Source organism: Schistocerca nitens, chromosome 4 (genome assembly GCF_023898315.1).
Source record: "Schistocerca nitens isolate TAMUIC-IGC-003100 chromosome 4, iqSchNite1.1, whole genome shotgun sequence".
NCBI lineage: Eukaryota > Metazoa > Arthropoda > Insecta > Orthoptera > Acrididae > Schistocerca > Schistocerca nitens.
In genome coordinates, this window is record NC_064617.1 from 340,939,918 (window position 1) to 340,956,633 (window position 16,716).

At 43.2% G+C, this 16,716-nt stretch overlaps 1 protein-coding gene across 1 annotated transcript in view; it reads right to left on the minus strand.

Annotated features, from left to right (window-relative positions):
* LOC126252295 (uncharacterized) overlaps positions 1 to 16,716 on the minus strand; it is a 245,101-nt gene that overhangs the window by 30,108 nt on the left and 198,277 nt on the right. Inside the window, exon 3 of the mRNA XM_049953176.1 lies at positions 5,731 to 6,015. Coding sequence (XP_049809133.1) covers positions 5,731 to 6,015 — 285 coding nt within the window. The remainder of the gene's footprint in view (positions 1 to 5,730; positions 6,016 to 16,716) is intronic.

Sequence of the window (16,716 nt, forward strand, 5' to 3'; positions counted from 1 at the left end):
GTCTTCTGCGAATAATTTATATGGAGGAAGGTGTAGAGGGCGAAAACTGTAGGGGAAGGCAGGGATTCGAATATATCCAACAAACAATTAAGGACGTCGGGTGCACACCCCATACTGAAATGGTATATAGTTTGTGTGCTTAAAGAATGTAGTGACGGTAGTTATTTTCCGAAGATGGAACCTCAGCGAATTGCGCGCTATATAACTGGCGTCAAGTGTCTGGCTTGACGACAAATTCGTCACTACATCGTATATATGGCGCTAAAAACGTATGTCGTACAACGCACTTTACGAAGAGTTGCAGCACAGTCTTAATATACAACCGCAACACTCACTGCTATAAGGCTTGTTACCATATAACAGTCAGCAAAATTAGGGGCCATTCATGAAGGAGTTGTATGTAACTACAGTTAACTACACGGATAACAAGAGAAGATACTGTATTCCGTACATAAGAAACAAGCTTATGGTTCTGATATTTGTTGTTCTATTACAGCACCAATTGCGGAACTGGTTCCTGATGTGCTGGGAAACGACTTTATTGCTGTTGATATATTATCAAGGCTGCGCGGCAGTTTTACCTCCAACGTCTTTTTTTCCATAGAATACTAGTTTTACGCTTCAATAACTGGTTTGGCTCGAAGTGAAGCGAACAAAATTTCACTTTTTTGTGTAGTTATACGAAGTATTTCTGCGGCTGGACAAATCTTCTGTTACGTACTCGCCATTCTGTACTCTAAAAAGACACGTTAAACATGACGAAATGTCTCTACCATGGACTTCGTAGTTACGGAGTAACCTTTCGTGCCACAACTACCATATGACAGCGAACTGATAGTTGCATTACGACACGTTACTCTGTAGCTACGACATGTGATCTGAAGACGTGCGACACTGCCCGAAGCCGGTCACTTTTAAATTAAAAACAGAGATTAGCAGACAAGAAAATAACTCTGTTTTGTGTAAATAAGGATCGCGGATACATCCCTTGTGACAAATATATCCAGTTTTGGTGTATCATCAAATATCGTTTACAGCTGAGTAGCTTACTTGCCGCTCGGAGTGTTATTTCCGCAGTATATAACAAAAATGAGTACGAGTCCTGCAATCAGAGAGCTCTACCGGAGAGATTACTCACAGGTGTATTTGCCTATAAAACTGTGACCCTCTTTGGAGGAGACGCCATGTTAGCGAGAGGCATTCGCAGTTGTTAGCAGCGCTCGGGTTTGCGACTGATGTCTGATGTATGAGTGAACTACCAAATAAACTTCGACAGCATCATGGCGAATCATTATCAGCAACAGAACCAGCAGCTCCACATTTATGACTTTAGCTTCTTAGTTACATTCTTTCTTCGGCCGACCTACAACCCTTACTCCTCTGGGTAGATATTACAAAGATTTTTTCAGGATATCTGCACTGTTTCATTCTCTTTACATGTTCTCCCTTGACTGCTCAAATGTATTGATTTTTTATATTACTGCAAATATTCTAAGCTGATTCCTAATACCTTCGTTTCTTGATTTAGCTTCATGCTAAAAAAGTCTTACTTTCATTTCTGACGCCTCTATTCGTTTTATGTCTTTCTTGTTTGTTATCCAATACTCAGATCCGTAAATCAGCAATGGAACAGCTTGTGGTTTATAGAATTTCAAGAGCATTTGTCTAGTTGTCTTTTTTGATTAATATCTTTTTTAATGTTACACAGACACCCAGAAAGTTTCCTGTCTTCTTCGTTTATCCTTATCATGATCAAAAGAAGTGTCGCAGCCCTGGTAGTTAAAATAACTTTCTTTGTTTTCTAGTACTATTCTTGATCGGACGTCTTGTTTTCCTCGGAATTCCATTCCTTTTGTCATTCCTGTAGATATTTTGAAATGATGATTTTGTCCAATTTGGCTTAATTTAAAAATATAACTTTGTAATAAAGAAGAATACATTAATTATTTGTACAATGATTCTTATCTAGTTTTATTCCATTATTAATATTTGTCTTCTCATTCCATTTTTAGTCTTATCATTTGTAAATAATTTAATAAAATAGAGAAAGTACTTCTATCTTGCTTAACTCTTTGGTTAACTATCATGTGATTTTTACTTATTTTGTTAGACGCTTTTAATTGCAAATTTCAAATTTAGTTTCAATGTATAATGTTGTTATGGACAGTATGAAGTGAAGCTGAATTCCACATTGACCAGAATTTTCTCTTGTTTAATCTGTCGAACGGGTTGACATAGTCGATAAAAGTTATCTGCGTCTCATTATTGAGTTCTTTTGTTTATCAATATCTTCAACGATTGTGGTTTGTCGTGATCCACTGTGATCTTTAATAAAAATTTTTTGGGCTATTGGTCTTCACCTTGGAGTTAGTAAAGTGTTAGTAAACAACCACTACATTTTCAAATGACTTAAGGGGATGCAGCCGTATGACGTCATCGACAGCCGGCGATATTTCGGCATTAGCACACCCCACCAGTTTCATGGCAAAACTGTAGCAAGTAAGTGCTGCGCAAAGGAATTTAAGACACCGCTTTTCAGAGAAACTCCGGAAAGGTAACACTCACATACACTGTAAACACTAGAACCGCCACTAACCAAAGATGATCAGCGTCAAAAGTATCGATAGTGAAATTAATAATCGACGGGTGACGTAGCATAAACTCTGTCCCTGTGTTTCTTGACAAGGGAGAAAGCAGGATACAAAGCAGGATTTAAACAACAACCAACATCTCTATTTGTAAAGTTATTTGCTAATTCAATTTCAACATCTTCCTTAACAACACTATCCCAATAGCTGGAAGTGCATGCCTGAATATCTGTGTTATTGTATCCTGTAAGATGCCCGGTGCCAAGACAATGTTCTGCGGTGGCGTATTTGCTTGGCTGTTGTAAGTGTGTGTGGCGCTTATGCTCAGAACAGCGGGCCTCGACAGTCCTGATAGACTAGCCCATATATGACATAACACAACTGCAAGAAATATGATTGTCACATATTATTACCGATTTGTTTATGGAAGATTTAAGATATGTCTACATATCTTAAATCTTTTGTTGTTTGGCCTCATGGCAATGAGAACCTGAATGACTTTTTACAACACCTGAATTCAGTCCTCCTGAATATTTGTTTCAAGATGAAAGTGGGAAAGGATGGCTGTCTTCCCTTCCTTGAGGTGTTGGCGAGGAGGGAAATGGATGATACGTTGCGACATGTCATTTATGGGAAGACGGTTATGGTGAAAGTCAGATCACCCGTGCGTTGCGCTATCGAATGACTGTCAACCATGTGAGTGACAATTATACTGAGATAGCACTAAAGTCTACGTCCTTTTTGCCTTACGTAGGGAGCATTTCGAACAGTATTTTTGCGAGAGTATAATCTGAAGTGTTTGTATGTTTGCAGGTGGTGATATTCAGCCGCCAAATACTCGTAATTGTTAAAATTCATGGTGAAACCTTCAGTTGTCATTTATTTTGCACAATTTGCTAATAGTTCATCTACATCTACATTTATACTCCGCAAGCCACCCAACGGTGTGTGGCGGAGGGCACTTTACGTGCCACTGTCATTACCTCCTTTCCCTGTTCCAGTCGCGTATGGTTCGCGGGAAGAACGACTGCCGGAAAGCCTCCGTGCGCGCTCGAATCTCTCTAATTTTACATTCGTGATCTCCTCGGGAGGTATAAGTAGGGGGAAGCAATATATTCGATACCTCATCCAGAAACGCACCCTCTCGAAACCTGGCGAGCAAGCTACACCGCGATGCAGAGCGCCTCTCTTGCAGAGTCTGCCACTTGAGTTTGCTAAACATCTCCGTAAAGCTATCACGCTTACCAAATAACCCTGTGACGAAACGCGCCGCTCTTCTGTGGATCTTCTGTATCTCCTCTGTCAACCCGACCTGGTACAGGTCCCACACTGATGAGCAATACTCAAGTATAGGTCGAACGAGTATTTTGTAAGCCACCTCCTTTGTTGATGGACTACATTTTCTAAGGACTCTCCCAATGAATCTCAACCTGGCACCCACCTTACCAACAATTAATTTTATATGATCATTCCACTTTAAATCATTCCGTACGTATACTCTCAGATATGTTACAGAAGTAACTGCTACCAGTGTTTGTTCCGCTATCATATAACCATACAACTTCTTTCTATGTATTCGCAATACATTACATTTTTCCATGTTAAGGGTCAGTTGCCACTCCCTGCACCAAGTGCCTATCCGCTGCAGATCTTCCTGCATTTCGCTGCAATTTTCTAATGCTGCAACTTCGGTTAACGACCATTATCAAGCTTGGTTGGCATAAACAGCAGGAATGTTATACCACAATTTGAGCAAAAGTAATTTCCTCTTTTAAGGCCACCATAGTATGTAAACAATTTCTCACTATAAGAACTGAGTACGATAATTTTCATCAAGAAGCAAGTCAGCATCGACAGCTAGTAATGCGTTCTATGGTGGGCTTAAAAGAGCAAATTACTTTTATTCATATTGTGGTGTAACTTTCCTGCCGTTTACGCCAGCTAAGCTTGATATTGCTCTTTGACGGAAACTAGTAGTGAAATGTGCAAAATAAATGACAGATGAATGTTTCACCACGAATTTTTACAAAGATGTGAAGTGTGTTTTCCGAACATCATCTAACTTCATGGTTCTTTTAGATTCCGTAAAATATGACCTTGGTTTCAGTAAGGTCGGTGTCTACCACATTGCTTGCAGTTGTGGCAATCCATATAATGGTCTGACTATCAGGACTGTCAGGACAGGTACATTGAACATAAGCGGCACACATGCTTAAACAGCCTAACAAATCCGCCATTGCAGACTACTGTCTTGGCACCGGTCATCCTACGGAATATAACTGCACTTCCAGTAATTGGGCAGTGTGATCAAGGAACCAGTTGAAAAAAAAAAAAAATGTGTGTGAAATCTTATGGGACTTAACTGCTAAGGTCATCAGTCCCTAAGCTTACACACTACTTAACCTAAATTATCCTAAGGACAAACACACACACACATGCCCGAGGGAGGATTCGAACCTCCGCCGGGACCAGCCGCACTGTCCATGACAGCAACACCTCAGACCGCTCGGCTAATCCCGCGAGGCGAACCAGTTGAAATTAAATTTGCAAGCAAACTTATAAATAGCGAAGGTGGGTTTCGTTTGAATTCTGAATGGAATCATGCTCTCCCACTTGTCAAAAAGCGGGTGGGGGGGACAGAGTTTATGCTACCTCACCCGTTTATTATTAATTTCACTATCGGAAGTTATGACGTTGGTTATATTTGGTTTGTGGTAGTGCTAGCTTTTGCAGTGTATGTGAGTGTTGTATCTCCGGAGTATCTCTGAAAAACCGATTTTAAATTCTTTTGCTCAGCACTTACTTGCCTGAGTTTTGCCTGGAAAACGGCAGCTTGTGCTTCTGTCGAAATAGCGGCGGTTGTCAACGACGTCACACGGCTGAATTCCCGTAGGTTATCTGAACATTACGTACGCCGTGAGAAACTCACGTCTGAGTAATTTCATTTCTCCTGTTCAGCGAAACGATTTGAGGGTATGTCTCGATCTAACAAGGCGACTGTGACGCCAGGGTTACAGTTTTGCTTCACGGAGTGGACTCTCCGTATAGTACTGGGCTCATTGTTCGTGACTGTGTTATCGCGGTCGCAACCAGTGAGTGTTTCCGCAGCGTCAGTGCTCTGGTGGCGAACTCGGGTACTCACGATTGGTGGCGCGCTCTGGAAGGGGGTGTGCGCGCGCCGCATCCAGCGGGGATCGAAGTCGCTGCCGAGCCTGCGCAGCAGCGTCTCGTCGTGCAGGTCCTTGCGGCGCGGCCGGACGGGCGGCTTGGGCGCGCCCACCCAGAAGTTGAGCGAGGGGGCGTGGTCGCGCTCCGGGGGCACGCCCACCAGGCCCGTGTTGTCGGGCGGCAGCAGCGCGCCCGCCACCGCCGCCAGCATCACGCAGCTCAGCGCCGCCGACACGGACGCCGACGCCGACGCCATCTGCTGCGACATCAACATCGTACGTTAGTTACTCTTCGCGCAGGCACCACAATCGTACAAACTTTGTGAAATGGCAACATTTTTCGCCTTTGTCTGTGATTCTGTAATCTGTAACGTCACGGACACTACATCGTTACGCTTTAGTTGCTGTTACATAGGCGTTTACAGAGCCAGGCGGAATGAATAGTAGGAAATAGAAGGTTTTGAAAACGGTTTAAATGGCTCTAATCACTATGGGACTTAACATCTGAGCTCATCAGTCTCCTAGACTTAGGGCTACTTAAACCTAACTAACCTAAGGACATCACACACATCCATGCCCGAGGCAGGATTCGAACCTGCAACCGTAGCAGCCGCGAGGTTCCGGACTGAAGCGCCTAGAAACGCTCGACCACAGCGGCCGGCCAGGGTTTTGAGATGAAAGCATCGTCCAGATGGGCTTTATAAAAATAAACTCCGCCCGAACAGTCCATAAATGTCCAGCGGCACCGCCCGGCCGCTGTGTCATCCTCAGCGCACAGGCATCACTGGATGCGGATATGAAGGGGCATGTGGTCAGCACACTGCTCTCCTGGCCGTATGTCAGTTTACGAGAAGGTAGGATAAATTATTTATACTATCTATCCGACCGGCCAGTTTCAACCTTGGGTAGTTTCAAGCACGTATCATAAACTTCCAGTCAAAGACTGAAATTGTCCAATCGCATAGATAATAAAAAGAATACGTCCTACCTGTACCATGCTTTCATTCTCAAAACATGTTGAGGCTGTCGAGCCCCACAAAAAATAAAATTTTAAATTATGCTGCGTGATTCAGTTGCTCCTGCCACTGTCGTTTAATGTGACCCGCAATGTCATTCTGGCCTTCATAATCCACGCGCGAAGTTTTCGTATTCTCTTCCTCGCTGTGTGCCGGCTAGTAGTCATGCATAAAAAAATGAGCAGGAAATTTAATGTAGTTAAAATTTGTACTGGGATACGTTTTTGCTGGAGGCCACTGTTTTCCATTATTTTTTTTTAAGTACAAAAGTGATCTTCAAAAGCACATCCATTCCAAACTGATTCCTCACCAATCTGGATTTCTATTACCGGTATGTAGTTTGTGATACTTCCTCCTACCACTATGCCAAAATTTCCGACTACACGAACTGTTCAAGTTATTTGACCTTTACGGATTCTGTTAATTGGGCTATTACACCACCAGCATAGTCGTCTGTTTCGTTAGCATTATTGATTTGAACGTGCTCGTGAGGGTAATGAACGAACAACGACTTTTGTAAATGCTACACTAAAAGTGATTACATACACTTAATCCTTACAAGCACAACAGCATCGCAGTTAGAAGGCCTGACGAATGCGACGATGTACTTGCTTATTTTAGGCTTTAAAACTTTAAAAAAATGTTAGGTAAAATATACATAGACGTCGGTTTTACAATTTGTAAGTGCTCGACTAAGTCAGTGCCACTCAATAGAGACCATAAGAGGTCTAACGTGGGAAATAATTGTTGCAGTCGCCATTATTTGTACATTATTTTCATCATGGCAGCGCCAACAGCAACCGTTACGAAATTGTCTCGAATGAAAAACAGCCCACAGTTGCTCTAAATTATGTTTATTTTCAATCTTGACCATGGTTTCTGCTATAATAATATAGTCTTCTTCAGAAGTCATACACACTAATAAATGAAAAATGTCTTAGCCCAGCGGCTGCATCAAGAACAATAAAGTAACTTCAATAGACATAAGCCTGTTTCGAACATGAGTAAAATTACTTATGTCACCGTATGTCCTCCGCCACTTCCTCTTGTTGACAACCCCCACAAAATGATGAAAGGGAAAAATTTTATCATTTACTAAATTTTCTCTATTCATGCAGTAAAACTTCAGCATCTGACATGATGTTTTAATATATTTCTTCTTTAATATATTTCTTCTTTACCAACACATTTTGCATACAGTAGGCACAGATACCACTGAATATACCTGAAAAAATATATCATTGTACGACACATAAAATCAGTAGATACGACGTAATAAACATTGAGACGCGTGGAAAACTAGTTCTTGCTTAAAATGTATGATAATGAAAGCCCTTAGCAACTTTCAACCAACTTTAAAAATCATTTCAAACCTTTTCTCAAGTTTTTCTCGCTTACGTCAAATGTCCAACGCATTAACTCAATGTTAATCAGACATTTGAAGCTGTTTTATACGTGCAAGTTGGAGTCTTTAAAAACTTGGGGCTTCGCTGGTTTATTGCTAATTGGACTCCAGCAAAATTTAAAACTTATATTGTACAATGTGGCTTAAATCCTGTTACTGCATAGCTTACTGCGCTGTGATACGCCAAGTCGTGGCAGTTCACGCGAAGACCTTTCTCACTGACTGATCGTAGCATGGCCTATTGTGGTTGCGTTGTCTTTATCCTGGCCTCCGATTGGCTACAACTAAGAGACGGAAACTCTGCTACGGATTCAGAATGAGTTCAGTGGCGTCGATCTCTGAGTGCGGTCGTTAAACCAGAAGTCACTGGTAGTGGAAGTTCGTGGCCTGAACAGAAGTATGTTCACTGCTCAGAGTACATACAGTTTTATTCGATTTTAACTGCATTTATTTTGTTGAATTACCAAGTGTGTAGCAGGATAATTGTGAGTGTATCAGCAACTCTGCTAAGTGTCGCGCCAAGAACTGCAAATATGGAATAAATTCCTGTCATTCTCTAAAAATTACGAATTAATTACTGGAGAATTGATATCCATATTCCTGTAACAGATTCACAGACCCAACTTTAGAAAACGCAACGTACGCCTAACATGTACATGTAATGGAACTGGACAATGGCTCATTTTCGCCACACGCAGGACTTGACGATACACGCAAATGATCGGATTTCTCGAGAACATAGAAACAAACACATTAATCGATGCACATACATTCCCCTCAAATCACAAAAACTTCAGTTTTCCGGTAAATAAATAGTGAAGTATTAGTTTATTTATATTCAAATATAAAAATTTATATTCGAATGCTGGATCTAATATACGATATAGTTTATAACATTAATTTTATTATTCTTTTAGTAACGTAACTACTTTCCACATTTTCGATTTACTTCACTTTGCATTTCTGGTCACCCGCCAGGGTAGCCGAGAGCGCTAATGCCCTACTTCCTGGACTCGGGTAGGCGCGCCGGCCCAGGATCGAATCTGCACGGCGCATTAACGACGAGGGCCGATGTGCCGACCAGCCTGGATGTGGTTTTTTAGGCGGTTTTCCACATCCCGCTATGTGAATATCGGGCTGGTCCCCATGTTCCGCCTCAGTTACACGGCTCGCAGACATCTGAACACTTTCGCACTATTCCAAGGATTACACTCGATGCAGACAGTTGGAGTACACTAATTCCGTCCCGTGAGGGGTACGGGGTGGCTGCAGGAACGGCATCCGGCCACCCCTTAAACATTAACATGCCAAATCCGATTAACGATGGCTGAACCTGCGCCACAGTGGGACAAGGTTCAAGTGATACATACATACACATACAATTGTACAGGGTGATTCAAAAAGAATATCACAACTTTAAAAATGTGTATTTAATGAAAGAAACATAATATAACCTTCTGTTATACATCATTACAAAGAGTGTTTAAAAAGGTTTTTTTTCACTCAAAAACAATTTCAGAGATGTTCAATATGGCCCCCTCCAGACACACGAGCAATATCAACCCGATACTCCAACTCGTTCCACACTCTCTGTAGCATATCAGGCGTAACAGTTTGGATAGCTGCTGTTATTTCTCGTTTCAAATCATCAATGGTGGCTGGGAGAGGTGGCCGAAACACCATATCCTTAACATACCCCCATAAGAAAAAATCGCAGGGGGCAAGATCAGGGCTTCTTGGAGGCCAGTGATGAAGTGCTCTGTCACGGGCTGCCTGGCGGCCGATCCATCGCCTCGGGTAGTTGACGTTCAGGTAGTTACGGACAGATAAGTGCCAATGTGGTGGCGCTCCATTCTGCTGAAATATGAATTGTTGTGCTTCTTGTTCGAGCTGAGGGAACAGCCAATTCTCTAACATCTCCAGATACTGTAGTCCAGTTACAGTAGCACCTCCGAAGAAAAAGGGACCAAAAACTTTATTGGCTGAAATGGCACAGAAAACGTTCACCTTAGGCGAGTCACATTCATACTGAGTTGTTTCCCGCGGATTCTCAGTGCCCCATATACAGAAATTGTGACGGTTGACTTTCCCGTTAGTGTGGAAAGTTGCTTCATCACTAAACACAATCTTTGAAACAAAAGATTCATCTGTTTCCATTTGAGCAAGGATAAAATCACAGAAATCGAACAAATGTACAACTAAATGCAACTTTATAGCTCCCTTAATTCGCCGACAGATAGTGCTTAGCTCTGCCTTTTGTCGTTGCAGAGTTTTAAATTCCTAAAGTTGTGGTATTCTTTTTGAATCACCCTGTATTTGTAGTCATTTACAATGAAGTTGTTAATTACAATCTTTTGAAATAACTTCATGGAGCTGGAGCAAGAGATGTTCGTTTGTATTTTTATGGCAACGAACACGCTGAAGTCATTTCTCCAATTTCTTTCAGAGTTGATCGTTGCACCAGGAGGGAAGACATCAATCGAGAATAACCCCTTCAGCGTTCCAGAAGACCGTTGCCATGACTTCACCGCCTGATGATGCAGCTTTGAACTTTTTCTTCGGAGGAGAGGTTGTGTGGTGCCGCTCCATGGATTGCCGTTTTGTTTCCGGTTCGAAGCGATGAGCCCATGTTTCATCACCTGTGATAATGTTAAAAAAATTGTCACTATCAGCCTCAAAAAGCGCAAGGTATTCCGCACAGACAGGTCTTCGTTGTTCTTTATGATCTTCTGTTAGGCGGTGAGCAACCCAGCGGGCACACACCTTTGAATACCCTGGTTGGTTGACGAGTATGTGATCACTGACAACGAAGGCGTCGAGTTGAGCAGTGAGGTGTTTGACCGTGATCCGTAGATCTGCTCCAATGAGAGTGTCCGGATATTCCAAAAATGCAGGAGTGGCAGCACGCGGGAAATCGGACAGGTTTGCGCGACCTTGTTGAATGACGACATACGCCTCGCCAACGACTCACAGGGCTTTTGTTCAACGTCTAGTCTCCGTAGACATCCTGAAACAGCCTATGAATATTTGCGAAGTTCTGGTTTTCCGCCAAAGGAAAATCGTTGACAGTTCTCTACTTGAAACGTATCTCCGCTACAGACTCTAATCTGAAGCTTACGTATAGCGTCGCCACTTATAGAAATGTCATGGAACTATGGGTGCTGAAGCGGGAGTATTCCAAGATATCCCAAACGAAATTCCGTACTTCTCCAACCGAAATTGGTCGATAAATGGTATGTTGCTTTACTTAACGAACAAAGGAGCAAAGTGATATAACGCTTACTAATGTTAGCGTAGAAAGTTTGTCAATAAATACCTGAGGAAAGCACTCTAATTGAAATGGAAGGCCACCAGAATGGGTTATATGAACATGGTATCTGTTCTTTCGGACATGTCCTAAAGGAAAGATACCATGTTCATGTAGTTAAGGCTAACCAGCCATTGACCTTCTTCTGTGTGGATGCACACGCATTCCCGAACTCTTACGGGACTCGGTAAGATTGTCTGCAGCGTGTAATGAGTATATTGGGCAGGGGCACTACGAATGTATTGTGTGGACATTAAGTTCGGAATGTGGGTCTCACGGGGAGCGTGCAACGGATAAATTCCTACAGTCGCGCTATACTCTGTGTCCTCAGTGGCTCAGATAGACAGCCGGCACGGTAGCTCAACGTGTTCCGTCAGAGATTTAGCTACCCTCTGTAATAAAAAACTGAGTAAATGGATCAACGAAGAACCTGAACGGGTGTCATCGGACGTCCGCCGCGAACAAATTCAGGGAATAATGTTGAACAAATTGAGATAAAAAAAAGAAAGAAGTGGGTAGAGCGTCTCCCATGTAAGCAGGAGATCCCGGGATCGAGTCCTGGTCGGGGCACACATTTTCAACTGTCCCCGTTTATGTATATCAACGCCTGTCGGCAGCTTAGGGTCTTGATTTAATTATCATATCATGAAATGGACTATCGTGGAGTAAACTACGCCAAGAGGACTTCTCGTGCCAGGCCCGAGAATCGATTGTACACCACATTTCACAACGATTGTACACCACATTTCACAACCGTGACTTACGTCAGCAGTGAAGGGTAACATGAATGCCTGGTACGAGTTCTATATGCCCTGCGCTCCAAAGCAGACAGTGTATTCATTTAAGGGGCTGACTGACATTTTGTCCGTTAATATTGTCCGTTGTAGTAAACTAGATGATTACAGCATACAGCTCAGAGAAGAATAACAATTTCGTTGGTAGTAGTCTCTATTTACAATAGCATACAGAATGTGTTGTCGTGACGTTTCTCTGTTAACGCTTTTCCCGATGGCACCCGGAACAAGTCGCTTACCTGCTGCTGCCTACGGACGGGTATGGTGTGGTGTGGTGTTTACTGCGGCTGCGCTGTAAGCCTGACCGGCCCCTTTGGCCAGCGGTCTCTGGCATCTGAGGCGTTGGCGGTTTATAAACGTCTTCGCAGTCCGCGGTAACGGGCCGTTTCGCTACCTCGACGGCCCTCCTAATTTTCTCTTGGTGACAGACGGCAACCTTTTCTGAATTGTCTGGGCCTGGCACGCGTGTTTTGGTGTTCTGTCACCGCAGATTTGTTACGTTAACGGGGCCGTACGTAACTCTCTCGGGCTGCCAAGAGCCCACCTCGCCAGCCTAGGTCGCACTCCCAGCGAAGTTCACACGTGTGGGCCCGCCTTGTCAAGGTTATCGACGGCTTATTTAGTGGAGCGAAGTGTATATCTCGCGCTGTTGCTGCTGCAGTATATTGACTCCGAGCAGAAGTGGAGACAAGAAACTGCTAAACATTTTTCTTTAGACTTTACCATGGTCAGTTCCACTGTATCGTTACTCAGCCTGACAAAGATAGCGGAGACTCAGAAGACGTGGTCGGGTGTCAATGTAACTTCGTACACGTACGGTCCTTCAGCAGATATGTTAATGACTAGCCAGTCCGACAAAGCTTCCCACTTGCTAAATATGTATGGGAACTGGATATGCGTCCTAATCTCCTCCTCTCCTCTCTGTGCATCTCACCCTTCCCCTCCCCCAATCTCTCTCCATCTCCTTCCTCCCCCCGCTTTGGAAGTCCTTGTCCTTCTTTCCTCTCGCAGTGACTCTTTTCTTTTTCCTCCCTCTCTGTCCGTCTCTTCTTCTCCTCTCTCTCTTTCATTGAGATCTGTTTATTATTACTGCAAATTCAGACTCCGTAGTAGTCTCCTAATCATAAGCCAATGAGTCATAAATACAACTTTTCTGTTTTCTCTCGAAAAGGCAGAAAACAAAGCAGAAGATTCTTTGTATACAATTTTTTTTTACAAAAATATATATCATGAGAAAGATTATTGATGGGAGAAACAATTTATCTAACGTTTTATATCCCCTGCTATCGTAGTTAAAACTGACCGGAAGAAAGAAAAAAATGGCTCTGAGCACTATGGGACTCAACTGCTGTGGTTATCAGTCCCCTAGAACTTAGAACTACTTAAACCTAACTAACCTAAGGACATCACACACATCCATGCCCGAGGCAGGATTCGAACCTGCGACCGTAGCAGTCCCACGGTTCCGGACTGCGCGCCTAGAACCGCGAGACCACCGCGGCCGGCGAAGAAAGAAACAATAATCCCAGTTTTCAAAACAGACCACAGCATAGCATTTGCTTTCTCGCAGTCGATTTTAAAGGAAAACCTGTACATTCTTAGTTAAAAAAGTATATAACTTACTTCCGTTTCAATGTTAATTGGAGTACTGTGTAAAATTTGAAGGAAATCGATCAAGAATTTTGATAAGAACGTTTCCAGTTGCATATATTAAATATATGCTTTTATATTATGTACATTAAAAATTATATGAGCTTTGCCCGTCCTAATGTTCGTTATATTGTAGTAACAACCTTCCCCTTTATGTACTACATATATATTTATATATTATATATATTTAAAATGTATAGTCTATGTCCGTCCGAATGCGCACTGGAGTAGGCCTATCGCGTAAAAATTTGAGTAAATCGTTGAGGTAATCCGTCAATAACTTTTCGAGAATTTCGGTAACGAGGTTTCTCATATAGATGTTACCGTATGATACCGACGTCTTTTACAGCACTTCTGTATAGAACCTGGCTGATCCGTTTCGTACGGGACTGGGAGCATAGTCGCAAAACAAAATAATTCGGACCATTGGAGGAACATTTATATTGCCCCATATCATCACAATACATTGCAGTTCAGCTTAATTTTCAACTGGAAATATTGTATTGTCTGAAATATTGTCCCACGTTAAAATAGTAACAAACTGAAAATAAGCGTTTAGACGCTAAAAAATCTTACACGAAAGAGTAATGCACAGAAGTCCCCTTCTTGTAAAATACGTCGATATCGTACGGTAAGATGATCTTACTACGAGTGAAAGTTTAACAACTGTACATACCTTATTCCAGAACTGCAGTGACACCCTACTGGTTTGCACTTGACGGTTTAACACACGAGAAACCACACGGTAAAAATGATCAGTTCTTAAGCAGGACGAAAAAAAGTCTGTAATGATCCTTAACAGACGTCAACATCGATTTTGCCGCCATGTTCCGCCACTTCTTAATCCACTAAATGTCTATTGGGATAGACGTAGAGCTTTGTTCGGTGCATTGAAGGGCTACATCAAATGCATTCTTAACATCTGCATGCGATAGTCGAGCCGTAGGTTCATTGTCTTCGTTGTCGTCATCATCTTTCTCGTTCTCATCGGTTGTTCGAGCGACGGTGTCAATGATTTGGTCAACAGTTAATTTTGCTTCCGTTGAGCAGTCAACATCAGCTGTACTGATCCACTCACTTATGCCACTGGATGATGATGATGATGACGATGATGTTTGGTTTGAGGGCGCTCAACTGCGCGGTTATCAGCGCCACTACAAATTCCCAAGCTTTGCTCAGTCCAATCTCGCCACTTTCATGAATGATGATGAAATGATGAGGACAACACAAACACGCAGTCAACTCGAGACAGGTGAAAATCCCTGACCTCGACGGGAATCGAACGAGGGACCCCATGCTTGGGAAGCGAGAACGCGACCGCGAGACCACGAGCTGCGGACATTTGCCACTGGACTCAACGTCCGACTGTAAAGGGAGCGACACATGTTCACATTTAGTCGGTGGCATAATTTTGTTTTACACACTTCAATATGTAAGAAGAGCACTGTGAATAATTTATAAATCAAGTGCGTTGACAAAAACACGTTTTGATATATTTATAAACAAGTTACTTAAACTGATCGAAATATCGCACATAACAACTGCCTTCTCATCCACATCGTAGACGATAATCCATTGACAAGTCCTGTGGCAGCGGCCCGCGTACGTAAACAAATACCGAAAATGGGACGGTCGGACTAGAGGACAGTCGGACCATCAAATGGTTCAGATGATTCTAGGCACTATGGGACTTAACATCTTAGGTCTTCAGTCCCACAGACGTAGAACTACTTAAACCTAACTAACCTAAGGACATCACACACATCCATGCCCGAGGCAGGATTCGAACGTGCGACATTAGCAGTTGCGTGGTTCCGCACTGAAGCGCCTAGAACCGCTCGGCCTTAAAGGCCGGCCAGTCATACCATCCGAGGTCGGAATAACAAGGTTCTACTGTACCATATTTACTAAAAATATGTAGCCTATGGCTTACCGAACGTTTATTGGAGTATCGTGTTAGAATCTTTGGTTTTTGGTATAAAACAACGCTATATACACTGAAGGGACAAGGAAACTGGTACACCTGCCTAATATCGTGTAGGACCCCTGCGAGCACGCAGAAGTGGCGCAACAAGAAGTGATATGGACTCGACCAACGTCTGAAGCAGTGCTGGAAGGAACTGACGCCATCAATCCTGCATGGCTGTCCATAAATCCGTTAGAGTACGAGGGGGTGGAGATCTTTTCTGAACAGTACGTTGCAAGGCATCCCAGATATCCTCAGTAATGTTCATGTCTGCGGAGTTTGGTAGCCAGCGGGTGTTTAAACTCAGAAGCGTGTACATGGAGCCACTCTGTTGCAATTCTGGTCGTGTGGGGTGTCACATTGTCCTGCTGGAATTCCCCAAGTCCGTCGCAATGCACAATCGACACGAGTCACTTGTCAGAGTCGTACCTAGACGTATCAGGAGTCTCATGTCATTCCAACTGCACACGCCTCACACGATTACAGAGCTTCCACCAGCTTGAACAGTCCCCTGCTGACACGCAGGGTCCATGAATTCACGTGGATGTCTCCATCCGCTCGATACAGTCTGAAACGAGACTCGTCCGATCGGGCAACATGCGTGCTATCATCAACAGTCCAACGTAGTTGTTGATGCGCCCAGATGAGGCCTAAGGCTTTGTGTCGTACAGTCATCAAGGGCACACGAGTGGGCCTTCGGCTCCGAAAGCCTAGCTTGTTGATGGCCCAGCAGTGAAATCTGCAGCAGTTTGCAGAAGGATTGCACTTGTGTCACGCTGAACGATTCTCTTCAGTTGTCGTTAGTCCCGTTCTTACAGGATCT